Source organism: Raphanus sativus, chromosome 6 (genome assembly GCF_000801105.2).
Source record: "Raphanus sativus cultivar WK10039 chromosome 6, ASM80110v3, whole genome shotgun sequence".
Taxonomy (NCBI): domain Eukaryota; kingdom Viridiplantae; phylum Streptophyta; class Magnoliopsida; order Brassicales; family Brassicaceae; genus Raphanus; species Raphanus sativus.
The window spans coordinates 37,920,979-37,948,909 of NC_079516.1; the positions used below are offsets into that span (position 1 = coordinate 37,920,979).

General features: G+C 35.7%; 3 protein-coding genes across 3 annotated transcripts; 2 read left to right on the plus strand and 1 right to left on the minus strand.

The window, feature by feature from the left end:
• Positions 1-2,624: 2,624 nt before the first annotated feature.
• On the plus strand, positions 2,625-3,669 carry LOC108809229 (uncharacterized). Its single transcript, XM_018581375.2, has 4 exons — positions 2,625-2,779; positions 2,938-3,051; positions 3,120-3,199; positions 3,288-3,669. The coding sequence occupies exons 1-4, from the start codon at positions 2,727-2,729 to the stop codon at positions 3,482-3,484; spliced, it is 444 nt and encodes a 147-aa protein (XP_018436877.1). The 5' UTR covers positions 2,625-2,726; the 3' UTR covers positions 3,485-3,669.
• A 6,834-nt stretch (positions 3,670-10,503) lies between these two features.
• Positions 10,504-12,487, plus strand: LOC108809525 (glyoxylase I 4-like). Its single transcript, XM_018581664.2, has 3 exons — positions 10,504-10,867; positions 10,977-11,082; positions 11,809-12,487. Exons 1-3 carry the CDS (start codon positions 10,695-10,697, stop codon positions 12,049-12,051), a joined length of 522 nt encoding a protein of 173 aa, XP_018437166.1. The 5' UTR covers positions 10,504-10,694; the 3' UTR covers positions 12,052-12,487.
• A 1,695-nt stretch (positions 12,488-14,182) lies between these two features.
• LOC108810673 (uncharacterized) lies at positions 14,183-14,818 on the minus strand. Its single transcript, XM_018582774.2, has one exon. The coding sequence runs from the start codon at positions 14,571-14,573 to the stop codon at positions 14,349-14,351; it is 225 nt and encodes a 74-aa protein (XP_018438276.1). The 5' UTR covers positions 14,574-14,818; the 3' UTR covers positions 14,183-14,348.
• Between the last annotated feature and the right edge of the window lie 13,113 nt (positions 14,819-27,931).

Below are 27,931 nucleotides of genomic sequence, written 5' to 3' on the forward strand. Positions count from 1 at the left end.
GACTGATGGTAAGTCTTGCTCCATTTCAAATTTAAATTGAAACATGTTGGGTCCCAAGTCTCTGCCGGTGAAGGAACCCTTAACCTTCCAGTGCTGTAGAAAGAAGTCCACTAGTGCTCTTATTTTTTGTATCGCTGGATTAGTAACTCTGCCAATGAGCGTCAGCTTGTGTTCTTCAATGAGCGCTGCAGTGTTTACTTGTGGGATTTTCACTGGTGGCCTTCTTGTGGGGTTTGGTGGGTTGGGGATCCATTTTCCTTTATCCATCCTCGAGTTACGATAAGCCATGTCGAGACAAAAGAAGAGGAGGTCCACTTGTACTGCTGTAAGGAGCTGTTGTAACTTATATTAAATTCCAATTTCTGGGTAAAAGCCCTCAGTGGTGAGGTAAAACTGTACTCGACAGTAAAGATTCACAAGGAGCTGAGAAGCTTTAAAGGCTCAACCACAACAGGGTCAGAGCTTTAAAGTCATCTTTTGTCGGTAGCATTCTTCCAAACCAGATCTGCAACACTTGGCCCATTAGAAACCAATTTTGAGACCGTAGGGAGAAAGCCCGAGCTCCAGGGAGACGAAAACTTGGTGATTAGAGCTTCGCCGGAAAGTAGTTAACAGTGGAGGTATACGGAACGCGGCGGAGCGAGCTGGTAGAAGCGGTGGTTAGACGGGAGTTTGACTTTTGTTGCCTGCCTTGAGGAAACGTTCCTGGGAGCATAATCTTTATATTACTATAGTAGAACTATATATACTATATTTACACTTATAAATATAAATTTAACTACATTGTTTGTTTGAATATGTGCTACCTAACTATAAAAACTAACATAATAATTAATAACTTTAAAAACAGACCAAATGAAACTCCTATGTTTATGATTTTGAAATATTTCATATAGAACCTATATATATATACACTATATTTACACTTATAAATATACATTTAACCACGTTGTATGTATGGATATATGTACTACCTAACTATAAAAGCTAACATAATAATTACTACTCTTTCCGTTTCAATTTAGTTGTCATTATAGAGTAAAATTTTTTGTTTCAAAATAAGTATTGTTTTATAATTTCAAAAAAAATTATTACTTTTATATGTTATTTTATTTATTTATTGATTGAAATGTGGTTAGTGTATAGTTAATAATGTATTTATCTAAAACTAAATATTTTTTAATCTGTATACACAAACCTAAATAGTCACGGGGACTCTTTAAATGGTTTGAATTTCTATATTTTTAATAAAGGTTTACTGACAGTATACATACCAACCAATAACGAACTTGTATCATTCTTATTATGGTCACACCAAAGTTGGATGAGTAATGGTATTTTATGTAATTAATCTAGTGAAAAAGAAGAGTATTTTATATAAGGCTATGAAAATGACTCTAAGAATGACACTTAAGTAATGTCATTTTGGTTAATCACACATGAAGGCAAGATTATGTAATAATAGTGATTCTCAAATAATATAAAAAGGATATAAGTAGCAAAAATGAAAAAAAAAATAGCGAAAATGAATAACAATGAAGGTAAACAAGAAAGGAAAGTGGTGGTGTCTACTTTCTCTTGATAGATCTGAAACAATTAAACATTACCTTTGAATCACCATTGATATTGACATTTTCTTATCTTAAGATCATCTCCAACCCATAACACTATTTTTGTATCCAAACCACATTATTGTAGTAGTAGTTTTAGCACTAAAAAGAGTTCTTCTCCAACCATAACATTTAACTTCACATTAAAAGTTATTTTATAATATTATATGTATTTATCTTTTTATTTATCATTATTTAATTGTATATTTTATTAATAAAATAAATGAATAGTGTTTTAGTATATTGAATAGTATTTTAGTATGGTGAAAAGTATCACACAAAAAAAAGTATTGCACTAAATTTGATGTAAAATTATAGTGTTATACAAAAATGGTATAATTTTTACAGTTAGATTAGAAATGATTTTAGTGTAAAAACTACACTAAAATGGTGTTTTAAGGTTCTGTTCCAGATGACCTAAGTATCAACACCTTTTTTTTTGTCAACCAGTATCAATACCTTACTTTCCTCATATAATTAACTATCGAGTCATATCTACTAGTCTACATCCAACTAGTGTTTCTACTTCATTATGCATCTACCATTTTTTAAAAAAAAAGAAAAACAAATTAACAAGAAAGATGGGTGATATGATATATTCATATCACATACAGACACAAAGTGGTTATTTTAAGTGTTACAAGAATTAGTTGGGCTGACGGGATGAATGAGGTAGCTCTACTTGTTAGAGTTTTGGAGGTCAATTGTTATGTTTCCAGGTTCGACGCCAGCCAGAAGCGAACTGTTCTTCTATGTCATTATTAGTGGTACTAAGCTTCGGTCCGCTGTTTGACTGGGCTTCGGCCCGCTGCCTGACCGGGCCTCGGCCCAGGTTAATGCCCTCTTGGATAAAGTGGACCGCTGCTTGACCGGAGCCAGAGAATGACTCGCGAAGCGGGAAACCTTAGATTATAAAAAAAAAAAAAATTAGTTGGGGTGAAAAATTATAAAGCACTGGACTCTGGAGGACGACTTTGTGAATAATTGGAATCCACGAATAATTAACTTTTACAGGATTCGAACTGCGAATTGACGAAAAGGCCCTTGTCGATATTTCAAGTAGGAGACGAAGAAGAAAGCAGAGAAAGGAATGTCGCAGAAGAGGGGAGGGGGATCATGATCCTTGCTGTGTTGTTCGCTAATTCCGTAGGGAACGTTTTGATCGAAAGGTTCGAATTAAAAAATCGAGCTTTTACCCTAAAAGCTCTTGATCTTCTTGTTAATGGATCGAATAGGGTTATTTGGTTCATTTGTCTGATCTTTAATTTTATTGGCTTGCTTTGCTCCATTGATGACAGATTATTAGAAGCATTGATCTTGTTGACAGGTTCAATGGAGTGCCAGCTGAGGAACGCCTGACGTGGCGATCTTTCTTGGTTAAGTTGGGAGCTGAGAATCTCAAAGGTGTTAAAAACGAGGAGCTCCTCGTCGCTTGCCACAAGTACATTCATCTACTCTTTCTTGTAACCATTTTCGAGCTATGCAAGTGTAATTAGATTGTTTGTGCAGGTCGGTTTATATCGTGTACACAATGCTAGGGGATGTTAGCATCTTCCTCGTTGGCAAAGACGAGTACGATGAACTTGCTTGTAAGCCTCTCTTTTTTTCTCTCTCTCTCTCTCTGAGCTGATAATAAGAAGCGATTCATTCAGAGTTTGTTGAATCTTCTTCTTGCAGTGGCAGAAGCCATCTTTATCATTACAGGGGCTGTGAAAGACATATGCGGGAAACCTCCAACCGAGCGAGTGTTTTTGGACAAATATGGAAGGATTTGTTTGTGTCTTGATGAAATCGTTTGGAACGGACTTCTTGAGAACACCGACAAAGACAGGATCAAGCGTCTCATTAGATTGAAACCTCCTTCTGAGTTTTGATTTGCTCCATCCACCCACACGTTCTGATTTTCTCACTCTCACCAGAATGTCATTTGTTGAATCACTTCTCTCTCGATCAAATATTTTATTGTTAGTTGTTAGATACTGCTTTTGTTTGATCAGACATGAAGCAATTAGTGTGATAACTGTGTGTGAACATTCCTCCATAAAGCTGGTTTTGACAATGAGGAACCTGCTCTTGTCTTGCTGGAATCAGAGCGAGACCCTGACAAGCTTTTCAATATCTTAAAAACATTCCCACAAACAGCTTGGTCATTGAGAAGTATACAGTCTCTCTACTATATGACATATGAGGCAAGAAGGCTGATTGTATAGTGGATATGCTGGAGCATCAGAGCCTCTGACAAGACAAGCATGAAGGTTTCAGTTTCAGGAGTCTTTTAGATGGAAACCTGACACTCAAAACAATTGTATTCAAGATTAGACGTGTTCTGAAACCAACCAAGATCCACTATCGGCTGGCTCAACATGATTATGGGTTTTCGGACAAACTCTAGAATTATTAATATTTTAACTATTATGAAATACATTTAAAAAAAAAAAATTAACAACTTTCTTGAGGTTTTGTGAAAATATCTAATATTATTACATTTTATAACACTATTTAAATTTAAATCTAATATGTATATGTTAATAAAAAGCAAAATATATGGAAAATAGAAAAAGAACTGGAATGGGCCCGGGGCTAACCGCTCCATAATATAGTAAGACCGCCTCCAACTAGTGTTTTAGTATCTTAAAATTAAACCAATAAAAGGTATTGAAAAATAGACCATTAGATCATCTCCAATCCATTTTTATTTTTTTATCTTTATAATAACATTTAGAATCAAAATCATTTTAACCATTTTTATTTTTGCTTTTAATATAAAAATTGCTATTTTTGCCTCTATTTATAGAGTAAAAAATAACATTCATCTATATTTACTCTATATTTGGAGATCTCTATTTTAAAAAATATATTGGAACAAAAATAGAGAAATATATTAGAAATGGTCTTAAGAGAAAGGGTATGCGTGCATAGAGGTGCAAAGATACTTTGCTCTTAGCCTTTCCACTACGTGTCTTTTTTGTTATTGGTCGGTTTATTTTCTTAAATAAAATTATTAACTTTTTTTTTTACTTTAGGATACCTAATACAGTTTTCAGAGTTGTGGTTGCCCTAAGCAGGCTATCTATCCACTATGCCACCTCTCTATTTTAATACAGTTGTTTTGATTTTTGATTGTCAGGTTTCCATCTAAATGCCACATGGAATTGTAATATGATATAGTTAGTTGTAACCTCAAGCTGGAGAGCAAGCTGGTAAGCGCAAAGTCACTTCCATTCCATGACCTGTCAAACTGCATATCAATCAATCAGCTCATATTGTTTCCCTCTTCTTCCGGGCAAACCAAAAGCAAGCATTTCCATATAGAAACGGTTGTGATTTCTTCTTAGTAAGGTACGTAGCACCTCAAGTATATCCACATAGGCTTTCCTGCTTCCGTGGAAAAGAAGAGAACATATCCATCTGTCTGAATCTCAGACGCTAGTTGCTTGATTGCTTGTAAGAAAATATAAGATAAACTAACTTCCTTGGCAACTTGTGGGACACTCCTGCGTAGTGAGATAAGTTTTACAGTTTTTATAATCATTTCAGGAATTGTTTATTGTTTTGTGCTCTCCATTTACATAAAGGGACAAAAGGTTTAAGCCTATTCATTTGATTGTCCCTACCATTTTTGTGGATAAATGTATTTAATTATGAATGCGCTATGCACTAGTACTTGTTTCGATTAGATTATGGACAAAACTATTTTACTAAGATTTGAAAACGAGAGAAACATGTTAAAAGAGCTTTGTATAATCTTGATTTGGATTCCAGATTTGGTTTTATCGGCCCTTCGTCAAGGGAAAAGACTGCCTATATCTATATTAATAGCAAACATTAGAAATTAATAGGTGTCCAGTGTTGATGTTCTGTCCTTTTTGAAAGCAAGTGACAGATCCACATCACTAAATCTTATATAATAAAACAGACTTTTTTTTCTCCACAGGGGGAAAATGCCACTGTCATCATGTCTTTAACTTTCTAAATGTTTTATGCTATCGGGTCTTCTATGTAAGACTTAAATTAACCCAACAAAACCTTTTAATTGAAGCACACAAACAGATAAAAAAATAATGATACACGTTCTTGCCTTCTCCGAAGTAATAAGCGTATCTCTGTCATTTCGTCTCCTCTCGATTCATACGTCAGAGTAACTCTAGATCATGGTGGGAAATCAATAATTCCCACTATCTCCTCTACAATTAAGATTTCTCACCATCCTTATAAACTGTAGAGATTTAATATATGTCGAGAAGGTATATACAGAGGATTTATATATATATATAACCTTAAAGATATCAGTATAGTTGGCCTTTACTAATTGCTCTTTTGAAACTGAACGATAAGAATTGAAATCAAATCTATACTAACAGATATAATAATCATTTTTAAAACTATTAAAGTTCAAAAGTTTCCCTTTTGTAACAGAAGCAAATCAGAGTTGTGAAGAGTAAAATAGTTTTTTTTTTTGCTAAAACAGAGTAAAAAATGTTTACCGCACCAACAATAATAAAATAAGTTTCTTAAGTTAAGTTAAACAAATCGAAGGTAAAAATGTATTATTTTTAGCATATTGCTGGATTACATTCATATCTTTTCCTATTTTTTTTTTGACATCCTCTTCAAGATTACGCAATGTGTTATGGTTTGTTATATGTGTTCGAGTATTTACCAAGCGCATCTCCAACCCCACTCAATTTTTAACTCCAAAATGGAGTGAAATAGACATGAAGTAAAAAGTGCTTCGTCTCAACTTCATATCTCACTTTATAATGAAGTTTACTTCATAATGAAGTTTATTTCATAAATAGAGTAATTTATTTTTCGTTTGTTCACTACTCTATTATGGAGTGAGATATGGATTAGATTGTAGCAATTTTATTTTATTTTCTCTTCTACTCTATTTTAGAAGAAAAAATAGAGTTTTACATTGAAAATATTCTAATGTCGCAACAAATTTTCAACCAATAAAGTAATATGTTACTGATATATTGTATGAAAATCTTGATACAATGTTCAAAAAGAAAAAGAAAAAGAAATCTTGATATAAAAAGACTAGAGGAGGAGAGAAAATAGTCACTGGCTTTAAATAAAAAAGCTGGTTAATAACCTGAAAATAACAACTAAAATTTTCATCTGATTTCAAAGAATAATGAAAAATAAACCATAAACAATAAACAAAGAAGACATTTTATCTAACTAACAATAATTATCGAATTTAAGATTTTAGATATGTTTACTATCATATCTCATTGTTGTTATTATGTGAAGAAATCATATACAACATAACAAAAATATTTAAATTTATTTAAATTATAAAACTATATAAATTATGTATCAAAGTAATTAAATAATATAAAAAACCGGCGCGTAGCGCCGGCAAATTCCTATTATAAACCTTTTCTTTTTGTTAGAGATATTTAAAGCTATTATTAACATACACATTGTTTTCACTTCTCTTTTCCAGAATAAAGTCTGATATAATGTAGATTTTTAGTGTGTGAAACTACAAAATGAGATCATATTATCATTGCTAGATTAGGAAAACGTAACAGTCAAAATAAAATACAAAGGGGTTTCAGCAGGTTTTCTTTTCCATACATACAGTATATAATACATGTTTTTATTCTCTCCAACTCGTGTTGTAGTCTAATTGTATATCCATCATTTTTAGAAAGAGAGTTATCAAAAGCAATAAAACCAACAAAACATACTTGGCTAAATTTTTTTTTTTTATAATCCAGTATCTGACCACTAAGCGTGATCGAATAGTCCACCGGGCTTATGCCCATGCCATTACAAGATTTTTAAGTCTCCACTTAAGGGCCTTTGGTTAGGCGAAGTGGTCTGAAGGGCGAGAGAAACCCATGTGAATGCTTTCGTGGCTAACGCGGATCGAACCCAGGGCGGGCACTCCAGCCGGAGTTCCTTTACCACTAGGGCAACACGCGTTGGTTACTTGGCTAAATTTAAAGCTCATGAAATAAGAATTTTATAGGCCAAAATTTACAAACATATTTTAAAACATTAATGAGATTTAGACGTTATATGATTTTAGGTTTTCTCTCCATAGAACCAAATGTTTTTTTACCGAGGTAAGAAGCTTACTAGTTTGTAGTTATGTTACGTACTTACGTGCATGTGTAGGTTTTCCGTGCACGAGTAAGTTACTAATTAAGTTATATCTGCTCAAAAACGAAAAGAAATCACTTGAGCTTGATGGGGACGGTAGTTAGTTAAGCTTAAAACCTTGTTATATCCAATCACAATAATTATCAAAGCATTTGAGAAAGCATTAGCAGCGTCTATATCAACATCTAAATGCTCTTTTATCAAGCTTTTAAAAGAGCATTATAACCTATTAATTAACGATTACTAAAATATCATTTATATTCAATTAAAAATTATTAAGATAACAACATAATATTTTCCGACCCTAATCTTAGTTTGAAGACAAAAGTTTGTGTTTGACCAAAAACCGCCGTCCAGAATTTCAATGTAAACGTAAACATAAGGTATATTGGTTTTTGATCTTATATATATTATTAATTCACGTAAAATTTTGTGTAGACCTAAGAAATTGTGAATGTGGTCTTGGAACTTTTTGTAACGTATACCTGTTTTGAATTATTAGTTTTTTCATGTTCTGTATATTTGTGTTCGTCATAATGAAGCTGAAACTATTTTTAGTTGTTGCTTTTTTATTAAAAGTACACTTATTTTATATATACTAGTATTTGTACTTTATGAAAAACAGAAAAATGTCTAAAACCCTTTAGTCAAAAAAAAATGTCGAAAACCCACAAGATTCTACGCTGCCAACGAGTAAGGTACGAATACATGTACAAATTAATTTGATTTTGCGATGTTGTTTGGTTGTTGTGTTGTTTATAATTCTATATTTCTTGGTTTCTTTTGTTTTTTAGCTTGATTTAGTTAACTTCTTTTTTATATAATTTTTATAGTTGTTAGGAAATTCTGTTTTCTATTTTTTTATTAATTCTTTTAGCTAGTTATGTATTTTTTATCAAAGTTATAATTATGTCTATTTTGATCATTTGTTATCTTAAATGCTACAGTTTTACCAATCACATATTTGAATTATAATTAATGTAACATACAGTTTCTACTACTTACTTTTACTCCCTCTGCTAATGTTCTGGCAATCAAACCTAAGTAACTCAAAAAAGTATCCAATAACTTTGTCTAAAAGCATTTATTCTTCAATTTTCCATTTCTAATTACTCAATAATAAATGTTTAGTACTTTAATATAGTTTAAATAAATAGATAATCTTAATTTCTCTAGAAACTATTCATAAGATGTTAAATGGCTATACAAATTCTCATTAGTTTGTAATAGGGTTTTAAATAAGAACTGATCTCTTAACTTTTCTTTTATTTTAGATACTCTTTGAGAACTTCAAATTCCCCATCCAAAATGCTATAGCTAGGCCAATCCAAAATGTAGCAAACCAAAGCATTTGATATAATTGGGATAACCCATTCTGGACACGCCAAAACAAGACCAAAGTACACAAGACAACAAAAGGACTTATGTTTGGTAATTGCTGACGTGTCCAGTATGATCTTAATCTTTGTTTAGTCAAAGGAAAAACAAAAAACAAGATGTTGTGATTGTCCGAGTCAGCTTGTTTGGGTTCTTACGTATCGAACTCATCTTGACATTGGTGGGTTCTCAACACTTTCCCTCTGTGATTTCCCAATTTTAAATATTTGCACCTTTTTTTAGGACAAGACTTGGGTTCACCTCATATGGTGAACCTTTAAATTCACCACTTGATTTATGACCAATTAAAGTGACATGTGAATAATTAAATAAAAAGTATTAAATATATTTAAAAATATCTAAAAAATAATAATGTCAATTTTAAACCCTAAATCTTAATTTCTAAACCCTAAACATTAATTCTTAAATTCAAACCCTATACCCTAAACTCTTAACCCAAATCCTAAACCCTAAACCCAAATCTTAGACTTTAAAGCCAAACCGTAAACCTTAAATCTAAACCCTAGATCCAAATGCTATACCCTAAACCCAAACCGTAAACTCTAAAACCAAATTCTAAACCCTAAACCCAAACCGTAAACCCCGAAGAATTACTACGTAATTTTGTCAAGTTTAGTGATAGCACCCGAAGTAGGTATTGTTTGGGTTTAGGGTTTAGGATTTGGGTTTAGAGTATACAGTTTGGGTTTAGGGTATATGATTTGGGTTTAGGGTATAGAGTTTAGATTTAGGGTTCACGGTTTGGGTTTAGAGTTTATAATTTGAGTTTAGAGTATACGGTTTGGGTTTAGGATCTAACATTTGGATATAGGATTTGAGTTCAGGGTTTAAGATTTGGGTTTAGCGTATACGGTTTGAGTTTAGGGTCTAAGATTTGGATTTAGGGTTTAGGATTTGAGTTTAGGGTATAGGGTTTGGATTTATGAATTAATGTTTAGGGTTTAGAAATTAAGATTTTGGATTTAGAATTGAAATTATTCTTTTTTAACTATTTTTAAATATATTTAATATTTTTTATTTAATTATCCACATATCAGTTTGATTAGTTATAAATCAAGTGATGAATTTAAAGATTCACTCGAGGGGGTGAATCCAAATCCTGTCATTTTTTTACCAATCACATCGTAGATGGTATTATGTAGTAGGTGGCTATTTCAATCTTCCTCACCACATTCTTAATTACTTTCTACTCCTTTCTTTCTTTTCGTTGTATACAAGAATATTCGATCATGGCTTGCATTTATTTAACCACATATATATTTTCTTTTCAATACTGTCCATTATATTCATTTGTACTATTCTTAGACTTCCTAAGTTTCTAATATCTAAACCAACTAAATAAAATATTATAGGCCTAAGTTTGGCACGTTGAAGTAAGTATATTAAAGTTTCTAAAAACCCTAAGTCTCCATTTGCTTAGAGGCCTTCTATAAATACAATATCATGGCCAAGTCTTTGATTATCAGATAAGTTATCCAATCAATATACACTTCTACAATCTATATATACAGCCACAGCTACTTATATAGCATTCTGCAAGGCGGCGTTGCAATTTTTTCTGTCCTTATGAGTTTTGTTGGTAAAATGAAGGAAAACGCAGTCAACCCTCTCCGTCTCACATCACTGAACCATGTGTCTCTCTTGTGCCGATCCCTTGAAGAGTCGATGAATTTTTACCAAAAGGTGTTAGGGTTCTTCCCAGTTCGAAGACCTGAATCTTTAGATTTTGAAGGCGCTTGGTACCCTCCCGTAGCTATCTTTTAATTAATATCTGTATTCTGAAATGTTGAAAAGAGTTTACATAAAACAATAAGTGAGTTTAATTCTTTTTCCTTTTTTTGGGGTTAGGTTGTTTGGACATGGAATCGGAATACATCTCTTGCCTTCCACAGAGCCTCAAACACTTCCCAAGAAAACTGTGATTGACTCCAGAGATAACCATATCTCTTTTCAGGTTTTTTTTCTTTTCTTTTGAGCATTTTAAAACCTGAAACTTAATTTAGGTCTGCTACAAAAAAAAACGTAATTTAGGTTAAACAAAACATAATTTAGGTGCCCAGAAGCTCTGTATTCCCTTATAAGAAACACGCACAAAAGGTTCCCCTTCAGAAACTTATATAAATTCATGAATATTTTGTGCAAAACACCAACTTCAGAACTATTTATTTAGGGAGGCAAAAAAACTAAAGTTGCTCCATACTGAACTGTTAAGTTTCTTGCTAAACACTGAAGGTAGAGTGTACAGTATAGTTTAGTGTGAGTTGTAATAGCTTTGAAAGAAAGAAACTGACTTACGAGGCAAGCTATCATGAGGAAAGGACGAACAAAATGTTAAAATTAATAGGAGAAAAAGGTAGAAGTTTATAGGTCAATGGAAGGTGGGGTTTTAATAGGTCGAAGTTTTGGAAGATAGAATTGTTCATATTCCAATCATTGACAACAAAATATTTATTTTTAAGAATAAAAACCTACCTTTCTTTTATAGTTTGTAATAGTACGGTTTCCGAAGGTTTGGTTTTAAGAATTGATACATCCTTTTTTTGTGTGTAAAGAGAATGAGGTCACAGACATAAAAATGATGTCATGTATATATAGGTGTTGCTCTGTTTTTGGGTATATGTATGATTCTTATTGAAAATCTTGGTGCAATTAAGAAGACCTGTTAATCGTGGAAATGTAGTGCGAGAGTATGGCGTCAGTGGAGAAGAAGCTTGATGAAATGGGAATAGAGTATGTGAGGGAGATGGTCGAAGGAAGAGGGATCAAAGTGGACCAGCTCTTCTTCCACGACCCTGATGGCTTCATGATAGAGATCTGCAATTGTGATAGCCTCCCTGTTGTCCCTCTCGTAGGAGGACTGGCCCAGTACTGCGCAAGAGTTAAACTTCATCAGATGGGGCAACCACAACCGCAGACTAATTAAGATCAATCCTTAACTATCTCTGTTTTGTGTTTGTGTGTGTGCTTTGGGTGTGTTTGCTTTTGTGTGTGATGAATAAGAGACCGATCAACGGGGATCAGTGAATGTGATCCCCCCCCCCCCCCCCCCCCCCCCCCCCGCGGGAATGATCATTCTCGTTATATGATATAACCACCAAGGGAATTAATGTTACATATATTGTTTTAGTTGGTTTCTGTTGTTGTTGTCGTGTGTCGTTTGTCTGTACATATTGGGTGTGTTTGATTTTGGATGTAATGAATAAGAGACCGAGGTGAGTCAGTGTATGTGATTCCCCTAGAGGAAATGATAGTTTCCTCGCTTGGTGAATCAGTGAATGTGAATCCCCTAGAGGAAATGATAATTCTCTAGGAAATCAATGTTACATATATTGTTTTAGTTGGTTTCTGTTTTTGTCGTATGTTGTGTTTTGTGTACACATTGGGTGTGTTTGATCTTGGATGTAATAAAGAAGAGACCGACGTGAATCACTGAATGTGATTCACTAGAGGAAATGAACTTTTTTTTTTTGGAGAAAATGATCATTCTCTAGCTTTTCTTATCATATAATGTTCCAAAGAATAAATATTTAAAATAAAATTATGACTTTTTGAAGAGCAATTCTTTCGAACAGTTTATTTTCAATTTTTTGTCGAAAACAAATGACCAAAAATGATTTTATTAAAGTGGCAAAAAAACGTTTATACTTCCTTACTATATATACATATAAAAATATAAAATTATTTTTATAATTTATAATTATATGTTTTAAAATTGAAAATTTTAATAACTTTCAAAAAAAATCTTTCTGAAATTCAAAAATATTTTTGAAACTATTTCTAAATTTTTAATTTTAACTATTTATATATTTTTTTATAAAAATTAATAACTTTTTTTTATTTTAAAAAATTTAAACTCCAACCGTTGATTCTAAACTCTAAATTTATGGTTAACTAGATTAGGACCCGTCCTAAAGGGCGGACATTGATTTGTTAAATTTTAATTAAAATATATGCTATATATATTTTGTGTAATATATATATATATATATATATATATTAGACATATATATATATATTATTTATATTAAATATATATAACTAAATGGTGCTATATAAGCAAAGGCGGGATGATTTCAAAATGTTTTAGTGATAAGCAAAGGCGGGATGATTTAGCAAACGTGAACTTTCCATTTAATTAGTTATGATTCTCTATATAGATTACAATAATATCAGGTAGTTTAGACATAATTTAACAGTTATATTTGTTATTATGTTACTATCGGATAAATGGTTTTGTTATCTATTATAATAAATAGTACTTATTAAACAGTTATGATATTTTGCATATTTTCAGGATTGTTCAAGACGTTCGTAACAGAGTTATATATGTTCATAGAGGAGAATATATTTTGTAGGAGATGTGATATATTCTAGCAACAACTAAGAAAGATACCAAAATTTAAATGACAACCTTAAACAGTAGATAAAAACCAATCCCTGAATTAATAGATTAGATTAATCCTAGATATAATATAACGGTATGTTCATACTCCAATAAAATCTATTTTGTTTATTTTCTCGAGTTCTTTTTGTGAAAATAACTAAGAAAAACTATCTTATAAATTCTCTCTTTTTAACTATGTTTTATATTTTCTATGCAATTTTAATATTTAATAATGGTAAATTGTCAACTTCAAAATCAAAACCCTGTTTCAAAACATATATACTTTGTATTTTCTGTGCAAATTTTAATAATTGATAATGGTAGATTGTAAAATTCAAAAAAATATTTATTCAAATACTATTGGTTCAAACTTATGGAAAATAGCTAAATACAAAATGATGTATTTATAATCAACTTTAATATGTTTTATTAATATATGTAAAACATAAAAAGGAATCATTTAAGAACAGAGGGATTTGTTATGGATCTACTAAAATAAGTAATAAACACATGCCGGAAGGTGGTACAGTACTCAATCTAAGAAAAACAAAATATTACAGTATTGCTATTTGTAGTATCGAACTTTTAGGATATAGAGGGCTTTTAATTAGGGTCGTATGGAGTGTTTCACAAATCTTAATAAGAAAATCATATTCAAAAGTTATTCGCCTCAATTAGAATGCTCTCTTATTTTTGCTTTAGATTTATCGAGTTACCCGAATTACAGCAGACAGTTAAACTAAAAAAAATGACATCAAATTTTTGTTACCAACTAGCAATATGCATACTAGGAGTTGAGGACTAATACATACATACAAGTTTATTGATAAAAGGTATTATAGGCCACGGGAGAGCATGTTTTCGATGGATTCGAGACGCTGGAGAAGAAGCTGCTTTCTGAAGTTTGTGATGAAAGCTTCCGCGCACTTGTCCACGTCCATGGATGCCTTCCTCTTTACCTTCTTGTTATTCCTCGTCTCTGTAATAACGATGTTAGTAGTACGATTGCCACTTTCTTGTGCCAAACTCATCTTCAGATTGTTGTTGTTGTTGTTCATCATGGTTGATATGTAGGAGTGTTTGTGTTTCCTTGTGTTTGATTTAGGATGAATTGTTTGTGGTATTTCGGAAGCTCCGAAACCTATGTATTTATAGGAGAATTTTGATAATACTTTCCTTAAAAGCAGAATTAGATTTGAAGGAATCAATAAGACTTTTTACTCTAAACAGAAACCATATTTGAATGTTGAAGAATAAAAAAGGAATCTTGAATCTCAAGTTACATACGCGACTTGGAGGCAGAGGAACCTTCCTCAAACCACCGCCTCTACTTTATTTGTCTTTTCTTTCTTTGAAACTGAACTTTATTTGTTTTTGTGAACTTTGCAAAAAGACGCTACGCATTCCGAATTTGAAACCTATCAAATTTCAGATTTACCTATTTATGTGTTCAGATAATATGAGTATTTACTTTTTACCGCGAGCAAGCAAATCTATTTGGTGTAAGCTCAAGAAAAAGAGCTTGATCGTGTGAGGAACGGCACGAGGTGTTACGCATGAAGATTCGTGTGTGACACACTGTGACGAGTTTGTTATTGAGTAATGACGTGGCAGATACTCATTAACTCTAGGATATTGCTTGAAGATCAAGTAAAGAAGAATTGGAAAGATTTGGATTCATCGAGATATTAGGAAAGAGAATATTCGGTGGGGACTACTTAACTAGATTGCGCAGGGGCAAGTTTAGGTTAAGCACGTCATTGTAAAAGCTAGAGCAAGAGAGTTGTTCTTGTCGGCTACAGAAATCAAGCAATAGGTTTTGGCGTTGAGTTTCTGCAACTTAGAGCTTAGGAACTGGTCCGTCGCTAGTCGTGTGTGACTGAGCTTAAATCGGATTAAACAGATCTAGGAAGATTGTTTAAAAGGTTTCTATAATACAAGAAGTGTTCTTGAAAGCTCTGTGTACGGTTCTTATTTACGTGTCTCTGAACTTTCATATGGTATCAGAGCAGAAAACCTCTGTGGTATCAAGTACTACTAACAGGTTGAGGTCTTGCGGATTTCATGGACACCATGAAAGAACTGTTACACATTCACAAGCCTATTATGCTTGACAGTACCAACTTCGGGCACTGGAAGGTTAGGATGCAACACATCATCAGAGGAGTTGATGAAGATGCTTGGACGTCTGTAGAAGATGGTTGGATTGCGCCTACTGTCATCATGGAGGATAAGTCTGTTGGTCCAAAACCTAAAAATCAGTGGACTGATGGTGAGAAGAAAGCTTCGAAATTCAACTCCAAGGCTCTGACTGTCATATTTTCGTCGGTGGATGTTGAGCAATTCAAGATCATACAAGGATGTGAATCTGCAAAGCAAGCTTGGGATACACTCATCAACCACTTTGAGGGGAACACAAGTGTGAGAAGAACTCGTCTTGATCATCTTGCCTCCAAGTTTGAAAATCTGAGGATGAGTGATGATGAGCCGATTGAGGGGTTCATATGCAAGATCAGCGAGCTGGCAAGTGAAGCATCAGTCCTTGGGAAGAAGTATGAAGAAAAGGACTTGGTAAAAAAATTGTTGAGATGCTTACCGCCACGATTCGAGGCATACAAGGCAGTCCTTACACTTGCTGTAGACACAAATGAGATGAAGTTTGATCAACTCTCCGGAATCCTGAAGGTACATGACCTTGAGAAGAATGATAGGCAAGCTACAAATCAGATGAGCATCGCCTTCAAAGCTGAGTCTCACGATAGCCGTGTCACCAAGATTGAAGAGAATCTCAGCTTAATAGCTCGAAACTTTAACAAGTACATCAAGCGCATGGAAAAGGGTAATGGAAGATCGAGTGGTCGGTATCAACGGAATGACAGTGAAAGAAGCAGTTCTCAGAGCTCAAGACAGGAGTCTAGCAAAAACACTAAGAAGTGTCATGAGTGTGATGGTTTCGGTCACTTTAGAAGCGAGTGTCCTCTAGCTAAGAGAAATGAGCAAAAATGCATTGAGTGCAAAGGCATTGGTCATAATCGCAGTGAGTGTCCTAGTATCCTTAAGAAGGAGAAGTCTCTTGTGAGTTTTAGTGATACTGAATCCGACAGCGACACTGATGAAGGGGAGCTGCATCTAAATTTCATGGCATTGATTGGTGAAGAAACTGGAAAAGCAACTGATATTGACAGTGAGGATGATGAGGATTTCGAGCACGATCTTGAAGCTGAGTACAAGGATCTCTTTAACAAGTTCTCTGATCTTAGTCATGAGAATCTTTCGTTGCTCAAAGAAACTGCAATGTTAAAAGCTCAGATTAACATACTGGAACTTGATCAGCCCTCTGTCAAAACAAAGGAGTACTCTATTGACAGGGAATCTGACCAAGAAGTGCTTGCACTTAAGAGAGCTATGACAGAGAAAGAACGAGTCTGCAAGGAAGCTGAAGCTCACGTGCAAAGGCTAAGTGATCTCTTGACTATGGAGACCGATCGAAGCAGATTACTTGAGAGTCAACTCACTGAGAATCACAAAAAATTCGGATGTTATCAACGGGTACCGCATCTCTTGATCACATACTGACTTTGGGACAGTGTCCAAGTCACAGCACTGGGCTGGGATACAAGGGATCTACCTCCACAACAACAGAAACAAAATTTGTGAAGGAAGCTCCTAGGGAAGAAAGGAAACCTGAAGGAAAGCCTACTCATGCTGAAAGGAACAATCCTGTTCTTCCTATACCAAGAAGACGTGGAAACGGGTGTCACTTCTGTGGAAAACGAGGACACAATGTCAGGTTTTGTTACTTTCGAAGAAGTCAGTATGAGAGAGCTTGGAGGTTGAACTTGTGCTTCACAGAACCAACAGCCTATGGGTGTGTGTGGATAGCTAAACGAGACTTATACCCAAACTACAAGGATCGCACTCCCTCAGTGTCACTCACCATCCGTGCTGAGTCACACACTGAAGTCAACCATGATCTTGTCTGTAACTTCGTGAGGATACAAGAAGAAACTGAAATTGTGAGTCATGTTGCGTACACCTCAGCTGAAGAAGCATCACAGACACAACTTCCTTGGTACTTTGACAGTGGTTGCTCGAAGCATATGACTGGAAACGAAGATTATCTTGAGAAACTTGAACTTATCAGAGGTGGAAAGGTTACGTTTGGAGATGGTGGACAAGGTAAGATTCATGCTATTGGGATTACCTCCAGATCTGATGTACCTAAACTCTCAAACGTCTACTTTGTTGAGGGACTCAAGGCGAATCTCATCAGTGTAAGTCAATTGTGTGATGAAGGATTGGAAGTAATCTTCAACAGCAAGGAATGTCGTGCCATTGATGCAAGAAACAATGTTGTGTTGAGAGGCATTCGCTCAGGGAACATCTGCTATCTTTTGAGACCTTCAAACGTGTGTTTTGCAGCTTGGGAGTCTAAACTTGATATATGGCACAAGAAGTTGGGACATATGAATACCAATGGGCTCAGCAGACTTGTAAGTGCTGAAGTGGTAAGAGGCGTTCCTGACTTGGAGAAACAAACGGATACTGTATGCGGAGGATGCTGTCAAGGAAAGCAAGTCAAAGTGCAACACAAACAAATTTCAGAGATCAGATCTACACGAATATTGGAGCTGGTTCATATGGATCTTATGGGTCCGATCACCCCTGCAAGCATTGCTGGTAAGCGATATATCTTTGTGATGGTTGATGATTTCTCCAGGTACACCTGGGTTGATTTCTTACGCCACAAGTCTGACGCCCTTGAGAGTTTTAAAATTATGGCTCTTCAACTCAAGCAAGACAAGGGTGGAATCATTCAGATTAAGAGCGATCATGGTGGTGAGTTTCAAAACGAAGAGTTTGATAAGTTCTGTCACAGTCAAGGTATTCGTCATCAGTATGCTGCACCTAGAACTCCTCAGCAGAATGGAGTTGTGGAAAGAAAGAATAGAACACTGCAAGAAATGGCGAGAGCTATGTTGTGTGGAAATAGTGTTCCATCAGGCTTCTGGGCAGAAGCAATTAGCACTGCATGCTATGTGATAAATCGAGTCTATGTCAAGCCTAAGACCAAGACTACGCCATATGAGATCTTCAAGGGCAAAACCCCAAATCTGAGTCACTTGCATGTATTTGGATGCTTATGCTACATTCTGAATGACAAAGAACATCTTGGAAAATTCGAGGCAAGAAGCGACATAGGTATGTTTTTGGGATACTCAGTAAACAGCTCTGCCTACCGTGTGTTCAACCAACGCACCAAGTTCATTGGTGACAATGTTAATGTTGTCTTTGATGACAATATTGGATTCTATGAGGCTCGGGTAACACAAACTATTGAGGGTGTCACACAAAGTCCGTCAAAAGAAGCTGAAAGCGAAGGGCAAGATGAGCCTGAAGACAATGATGACCCTGAGATGACTAAAGTCGATCTAGACCAGAGCATAGTGCATAAGAATCATTCCTCAGCTGATGTCATTGGAGGACTATTTGATGAAAGGGTTACACGAAAGAAGCAAATTAACTTCAAAGAGATGGTTAAGATAGCATCCTTCATGGCCAAGATTAATACATTGGAGTGTTTCGTCTCTCAGATAGAACCAAAGAATATTCAAGAAACCCTGGATGATGAATACTGGACAGATTCCATGCATCAGGAGCTTGAACAGTTTGAACGGTTAGATGTGTGGGCGCTAGTTCCTAGGCCAGATGGAGTAAACGTCATTGGAACTAAGTGGATTCACAAGAATAAGATAGATGAAGAAGGTAATGTGTTTCGCAACAAGTCAAGACTGGTTGGTCAGGGATACACTCAAATTGAGGGAGTGGACTTCGATGAAACTTTTGCTCCTGTAGCTCGTCTTGAATCAATCCGGCTGCTCTTTGGAATGGCTTGCAGCTTCAGGATCAAACTCTATCAGATGGATGTCAAGAGTGCGTTTCTGAATGGTATCTTAAAAGAAGAAGTTTATGTGACACAGCCTAAAGGATTTAAGGATCCACACTTCCCTGATCATGTCTACAAACTCAAGAAAGCCCTTTATAGACTGAAACAAGCTCCACGAGCTTGGTATGAAAGACTAACCAACTTCCTTATCAAAGCCGGTTTTCAGAGAGGAGGAGTTGATAAGACTCTGTTCATAGGGGAGAATGGAAAGGATGTCATTATTATTCAAGTGTATGTGGACGACATTATCTTTGGAAGTACGTCACAAGCTATGGTGGATGACTTCGTTCAAACTATGACAAAGGAGTTTGAGATGAGCATGGTTGGGGAGCTCAGTTACTTTCTCGGACTGCAAATCAAACAAATGGCGGATGGGATCACCGTATCACAGAGCACGTATGCAAAAAATCTCATCAAGAGGTTTGGGATGCAAACTAGCAAAGTGGCCAATACTCCAATGAGTACAACTACGAAGCTGTCTCGAGATGATGATGGTAAGCCAGTGGATGAGAAACTCTATAGAGCAATGATCGGCAGTCTTCTATACCTCACAGCTAGTCGACCTGATCTGTGTCTTAGTGTTAGAATTTGCGCTCGCTATCAAGCACGACCAAAGGAATCACACATGAAGGCTGTCAAGCGTATCATCAAATACGTGAAAGGAACTCTGAACTTTGGTCTTCATTATACCTTTGAAACTAATGAGAATCTTGCAGGTTTTTGTGATGCAGATTGGGCAGGGTGCTTAGATGACAGACATAGCACATCTGGAGGTTGTTTCTTCCTTGGGAACAACATGGTGGCGTGGCACAGTAAGAAGCAAAACTGTGTCTCCCTTTCCACTGCTGAGGCTGAATACATTGCATTGGGAAGCTGTTGCACACAATTGCTCTGGATGCGACAAATGCTTGTTGATTATGGTATCATATCTGATCCCATGCCTGTCTATTGTGATAATATGAGTGCAATAAATTTGTCTAAAAATCCAGTTCAGCATTCGCGTAACAAGCATGTGGATATACGACATCACTTTGTGAGAGAGCTAGTTGAGGTGAGAATTGTGATTCTGGAGCATGTATCAACAAAGAAACAACTTGCTGATCTCTTTACAAAACCATTGGACCACGATACCTTCCTAGATCTTCGTAAGGCCTTAGGAATCGTTGATCTCTGAATAGGTCCTGTCAGAAGAGGAGAGTCACGGAACATACATTGTACAGGCTAAGTTATACTGCTGCACCATCAAAACCTTGAGTCATCAAGTTCACTTTCGAGAATCATCTTCCATGAGTTCAACACCCACACTCTTAGGTTCACTAAAGAAAGACACTCATCTTGGATCAGGATGCTATCACATTTTCGTTCTGAGTACTGATCACTGTCTGGATTGAACGAGAAAACACATGAGAAGCTGAGTGTATAAGAAAGGAGAAACAGGTGTGTTACACAAAGAAAAATCTGAGTCACTCAGCTACAAAAGCTTAAAGAAAATAAGGCCTGGAATGATAGATACTCGGGTTGGAGCTGGATGCCACAATATTTTGACTCTGACCACGATCACTGTCTTGACTGGGCAGAGAAGATCTCAATTCTTAGAGATGGCTCGACTTGGATTAGGGTGTTACCCCACTTTGTTTCTAAGCTCGAATACCATCTCATTGCACTGAGTTGTTGATCGTACTCTTGAAGAAAAGTTAGTCAAAGTTATATGTCGAGTAGAAGTGACAGGCACAAGAGGTTTACAATGTGTTTCCAGACATTACTAATAAGTGTTGGTGTGGACTTGAGGATGGATGATTAACGGGAGTGGATCTCGTCTGTGACAGCTACTCGGCTGAGAAAAAGCTACAGACTTGGGAGGACTCATTGATTTCACTAAAGTTTTTTTTGTGGTAGTTGACTAAGCTTGTGCAGCGTGTTTTGGGTCTCTCCTCTGGACAAAAAGGCATCATGAGTATGTCTAAAATGGTTATTGTTATGTAAAGATCGTTTTTGATACTTTGCTCCTTGAATTTCGGATCTCTCTCTCGGGCTCTCACATGGTGGTAAGTGGTGTCAAGTTCCCTTGGTTAAAAGTTCATGATGAGTTACAACTTGTTTCATTCTTGATAATTTTGTTTGTCATCTCTGTGATTATTGGGTCTCTCTGCAATTGGCTCATATTCATTGTGTTACTGATGTTTTTACATGTATGTGCACCTAAGCAGGAGGAGAATACGCCTTGTGTTCTCTGGCAAGGATGACTATGTTTCGTCTCTGTTGTTGCTCGTGTTATTTGTCTTTGTCTGTGCAGGTGGCTTAGGTTGTCACATTCAGATAAAAAGGGGGAGAATGTAAGCTCAAGAAAAAGAGCTTGATCGTGTGAGGAACGGCACAAGGTGTTACGCATGAAGATTCGTGTGTGACACACTGTGACGAGTTTGTTATTGAGTAATGACGTGGCAGATACTCATTAACTCTAGGATATTGCTTGAAGATCAAGTAAAGAAGAATTGGAAAGATTTGGATTCATCGAGATATTAGGAAAGAGAATATTCGGTGGGGACTACTTAACTATATTGCGCAGGGGCAAGTTTAGGTTAAGCACGTCATTGTAAAAGCTAGAGCAAGAGAGTTGTTCTTATCGGCTACAGAAATCAAGCAATAGGTTTTGGCATTGAGTTTCTGCAACTTAGAGCTTAGGAACTGGTCCGTCGCTAGTCGTGTGTGACTGAGCTTAAATCGGATTAAACAGATCTAGGAAGATTGTTTAAAAAATTTCTATAATACAAGAAGTGTTCTTGAAAGCTCTGTGTACGGTTTTTATTTACGTGTCTCTGAACTTTCATTTGGCACCAGTACACAAGCTCATATGGAATTAATCGATTGGTTCTCGTTCCGTTGGATACTCCCGAATTATAAAAAAAAAACTCTAGTCATGCTGTGAAATTGACAGCAAAAGTTACTGTAGCTAATTTGATTATAGTATATATGTTACAACAAAACAAATTGTGAGATATATAAAGATATATTGGCATGCAATAAACTAAAAATTTGCATATAAACAGAATCAAATCTAAATTTCTGCATGGACGAAATGAAGATCATGTTACCTAACTATTGAATTTGACTTTATCAATTTGAAGAAACAAGTAAGCAAGCAAGATTCCAAATAAAAATCAGATAAGATTTGACCATTTTATGATAACCAAGTTGTTTACACGGAAAGAATTACGGCTTAAGCATCGGAGATTAGCTTCCTTTACCCACCTCCCCCTCTTCCTATTGTCGCCGCTCCGGTAATCCTTCCCGCTTTTTTGTTGCTTTTACCAAGAATGTCAATTAAAATAACAAAGAAGAGATCATGTGGCTTAAGTTAGCATCTAACCTAACTCCAAACTGCGTTGAATCATATTACGAAAATGAAAAATGTACCATATTTAATAACCTACTAGGTGTTTTCCTGCACCATGTGCAGTAAAAAAAATTTAAAATATTTTTAACAGATAAATATAAATTATATTTAATTTTTTATTAATATTATAAATTTTCTTTTTCTTATCAATATTTTAATATAAATTTGATTTAAGTGAACATTAAAATTAAGATAAAAACAAATTTGTTTATGTTGAATTATATTTAAGAATGTGCATGTATATATTTAAAATTATAATCTTATGTAGAATTTTCTATCTATTTATTTTAACTAAATATATTAAATAAATATGTAAAATTGCATAATTGCTAAAAATTAAAATTAAACAATATTTATAAAACCTGTAGATATATATAAGAAACTATTTATTTTACGATTTAATTTGATTTTTATGATTTGATTTTTATAATTTTATAAAAATATGTATATATTTTTGAAATATTTTTAATTTAAATGATATTTCGAAATTTGAAATGCCATAATTGAATATATTTATTTTAATGATGACTTATGAGTTATTATCATATTTTTAAAAAGTCCAAAAATATAAATCGACAATAAATGTAATATATGAGTTATTACCATATTTTAAAAAGTTTATCAAAAATATAAATTAACATTAAATATAATTGTCTTTGTCATATTAATCTATAAGACATGACATCAATTTTAGTAGCCATGTCATATTATTTTGTGAAAATGATTGTAAAGAAAACATGTGGCAAAATCACTTATTAAATATAGTTTAGAGGATCGGCTCAAAGCCAATGTACCTGCATGTATGTTTACAAATTTAATCTGGATAGCTGGAACGTTATTGGCCAGACCCAAACATCTATCCATTCTTTAAGCACATCAATAGTTAAAATAATTGAATCACTAGTTTGGGATGTTATTTTCTAATTATATTACGATTTTCTTATTACAATTTTCTTATCAATTACGCGCTGTAGTGATTGCTCCGTATCACATCACTCAGAACCGGGTTTGAGGAAAGGATCTTGAAACATTTGAATGGCTCCTCACATTGTGGGACCCCTAATTCTTGAAATTTTTGTGTGAAAAAGAGATGAATATCAGTATATGTTTGTAAAGGTTTAGTTGAAATATGGATAATCACCTTTACGTGACAGCCTCGGTTTTCGTCCTCCTTAGACCATTATTATTGGCAGCCCTTAAAACCAGCCTTTAAGAGAGAAAAAGAGAGGACCGAAGAAAATAATAGAGAAAAAACCTTTAGATAAAGGCTGGTTTTTATGTGCCCTTAAGTTTTCATGATAAAAAGAAAAAAAGTTAAGGGCTATTGAAAATGCCCTCCAACAATAATGCTCTTACTCACCTTAATTTTTGTAGGGAGTTTTTTTAACTAAGCTCATGGTCAAAAGAACAACTGTATGTATTAAACTTTTAGTTTAATTATTTGTCAAGTTGAACCGTATGACTACTAAAATGCATATAATGATTTAATTATTATGATTTAGATATAAACAATTATATATTTGATACTATAATATATAAATTATTAATTTTTGTTTGTAATTTTCTACAAAATTATATATAGATTTGAAAAAATTCATTTCGAATAGGATCCATAAATTTCGGACCATCTCAGGTCCGACTCTGACATCACTAATGTAAAATAAAATAAGAAATAATCAGGAACATATATTTTAAAAACTCTAAACTACAAAACATGTAACCTTTTTTATAAAGCTGAGAATACATCACAATATTCTTTTGATTTTTCTTTAGATTTTTAAGATTAAGTAATCTTGACCAAAAAAAAAATTTAAGTAATCAGTTTTGAAATTTACGAAAATACAGTTTGAGATTTCTGTTTTTCAACCTGGTGTTTAGACTTGCAGTTTAAAATTTAATAATGTTTAGAGTATATAAGTTTTATTTTCTTTTTTTTTGGACAAAAGAGTATATAAGTTTTAGAGTTAGATTTTCAAGTTAAAGTATGGCTACGTGATCTTTTTAGTCAGGGTATAAAATTTACTTTCTTTTATATACATCTGATCTTATTAGTAGCTTGAACCAAAGTAGGGTAGATCATTAATTTGTTATCACATTTGGATATAAAAGTGAGAAATCGAAACTTTATCTGGTAATTGCTTCTTCGCAAGAATGTCCGCTGGTTAGTAAGTGGTCTCCACCTGTGACAGAGTCACAAGCAAACCGGTTCAATCTATCATTTATCAATTTCGCTTTTCTCATTTCGGTTTAAACAAACTTAGTCTTTGTCATATATGCTTTTGGTTTATCGCTTTACAGCTAATGAGTCTTATGACCGTTATTGAGAGCCCTTTATGTATCGTTTGACTGCATTTACAGAAGTTATTCAGAAATTCAAAGTTATCTTATTGTCTTATCTCTCTAACGCTCTCAAGCATTTCCACCATTATCATTGAATCTTGCTCCTTCGAGGTGATCCTTTTTCCTTGTGATCGCTTTCTAAGCCTAGATTTCCCCTATCTTAAGCTCTTGGTGAGTTCTAGACTGGGTTATTTATCGTTACTGACGCAAGCTGTTCCATTGGTATCAGAGCCTTCTTGATTCTCGGAGCTGAAACGATGGTAGAAACGCGCCTGCAGGAACGTTCCTTGACCGAACAGGTCGATGAGATCCGGTCTCTTCATGACCTTCTAGCGTCGGAAGTGAAGAACCAATAGGACTCCATCAACGCTCGGTTCGATCGTCTCGAAGCGATGATGTTCAACTCCCTCCTTCCCCTTCAAGCCGCCGGAAAAGCCCCCGTGGATCCTAGCTCCTCAAACCCTCCCACACCCTCAAACCCCTCCAATAACCGACCTCCAGACCCACCTGACCTCACCGGTTACCTTGACAGATATGACGGCGGTCGCCCTCCACCGCGACACCCCTTAGCATCCCGTCTTTCGAAGCTTGGGTTCCCATCTTTCGATGGCTCTCAACTCCGAGATTGGATCGCTAAATGCGAGCAGTTCTTCGACATCGACGGCACACCGCCGGAACTCCGAGTCCGACTAGCTGCTCTATATTTCACCGGGAAGGCAACACAGTGGCACAACAACTACATGAGCTCCCGTTACGGTTTGTATCCACCGTGGACGGAGTACGTTGTAGCCATCTCCAGTAGGTTCAGCGAGCTCTACGATGACCCTCTGGCGGAGCTGGTAGCGTTAAAGCAAGGCTCTGACTCGGTCGCTGAGTACTTGGAAAAGTTTGAGTCTGCTAGACAGCGTATAACCCTCGCTGAAGCTCACGCCGTCAGCATCTTTCTAGCAAACCTGAACACTCATCTGTCTCTTCACGCTCGACAGTTTGAATTTGCAACGGTTGCTGGAGCTGCTCGAATCGCCATGCTCCAAGAATCTTCCCTCCTCCACACCCCTACGAAACCACCCACCAAAGCTTCCTTCAATCCATACCACAAATCCTCCCAACCTTACCACCAAAAACCCCCAAACACAACCCCCCTCCTCCCTTCCCCACCCACTCAAAAACCCACCACTAAAGCCTTAACCTTTCCCAACAACACGATAAACCCCCACGCAAATACTCTTACCAGGAGATGCAGGAACGTCGAACAAAGGGACTGTGTATGTTCTGTGATGAGGTCTACACACCGGGTCACAGTTAAAAGCACAAGCGCTCTCAAATCTTCGTTATGGAGTGAGAAGATGACGATGGTTTCTCTTTCTCTGAAACAGAGGATGAACCTGACGCTCCAGCGCCTGTTGATACTGATGAGAAGGTGGAGAACACTCATGTCATCTCCGTCAACACCCTCAACGGCTCCTCAACCTTCAACTGCATGAGAGTTATCGGCTACTGTGGCAAGCGAAAGCTGTATATTCTCATAGACAACAGAAGTACACACAACTTCCTTGATCTCAACGTAGCAAATGAGTTGGGTTGCCTGTTTGAACAAACCAAGTCGATGGCAGTGACTGCTGCTAGTGGTAGCTCGATGATATCATGCTACAAGTGTAGCGACTTCAAGTGGCGAGTCCAAGGCTACGAGTACTCATCTGAGATTTGAACTCTCCCATTAGAGTGTTGTGACCTTGTATTGGGAGTACAATGGCTCTCCACTCTTGGTCCCATCCTTTGGGATTTCTTGAACCCTCGCATGGAGTTTACGCTTAACGGTGTGAAGAACGTTCTTCGAGGTAACACCAAGACTGGTTGCAAAGTGATAAAGGGTAGCAGCTTCAACAAATTGATGCTCCAAGAACCTCAAATTGCTATGATAAGAGTGGTTGAGTTGCCAGAGGAAGAGCCTTCAACGCTGCAACCTGAAGCTCTCCTCTCTCATATCTCCACTAGCGGTACCGACATGACGACTGATCCTGCTCTGCAGACTCTGTTAGATGACTTCAGTGTGTTGTTTGAGGAACCCACCTCACTCCCACCCTTCAGAGACGGATTCGACCACCGCATCCCTTTGGAGAAAGGAGCTAATCCAGTAAACATGCGCCCCTATCGCTACTCATCTTTGCAGAAAGATGAAATCGACAAGACAGTACGTTCAATGCTAGACAATGGGATCATTCAAGCTAGTACATGATAACAAACATTCTAAGTTAGTTTAGTGTATCTCTGTTGATTAGATCCATTAAATTTTTCTTTTTCTTAGGCACATGTTGGTTTTATGTCTGCTTGACATGATCATATTCCCAAATATTTGTGACAATCTGTTATGTGGACTCCATCCGTTTTGTGGATCCCATGCTGGTCATGTAGAGCATCGGCTCTAACCCCTCACCTATAAATTCTCATTGATTTCTTAATTAGATTGTTTGTGTACTTGGCATCTTTGAACCCAAGGGCTCACCTTTTAACAACCCCACACATGACAAGTTGTCACCAATTAATATCACTTGTAACGTCCCGACCACACACGACTAATAAGCCTCCCACACCAATGTCTCAGCCTGTGGGCTCCATCCCATTCCAATGGTCGGTCCGTCAAGTTTTCCAAAATCCGGTAATTTTTGTTTACTGACCTTAAAATATTCATCACATGATATTTTTCTGTGTTTTGCCCTCAATCACGTGAAATCGTAAAT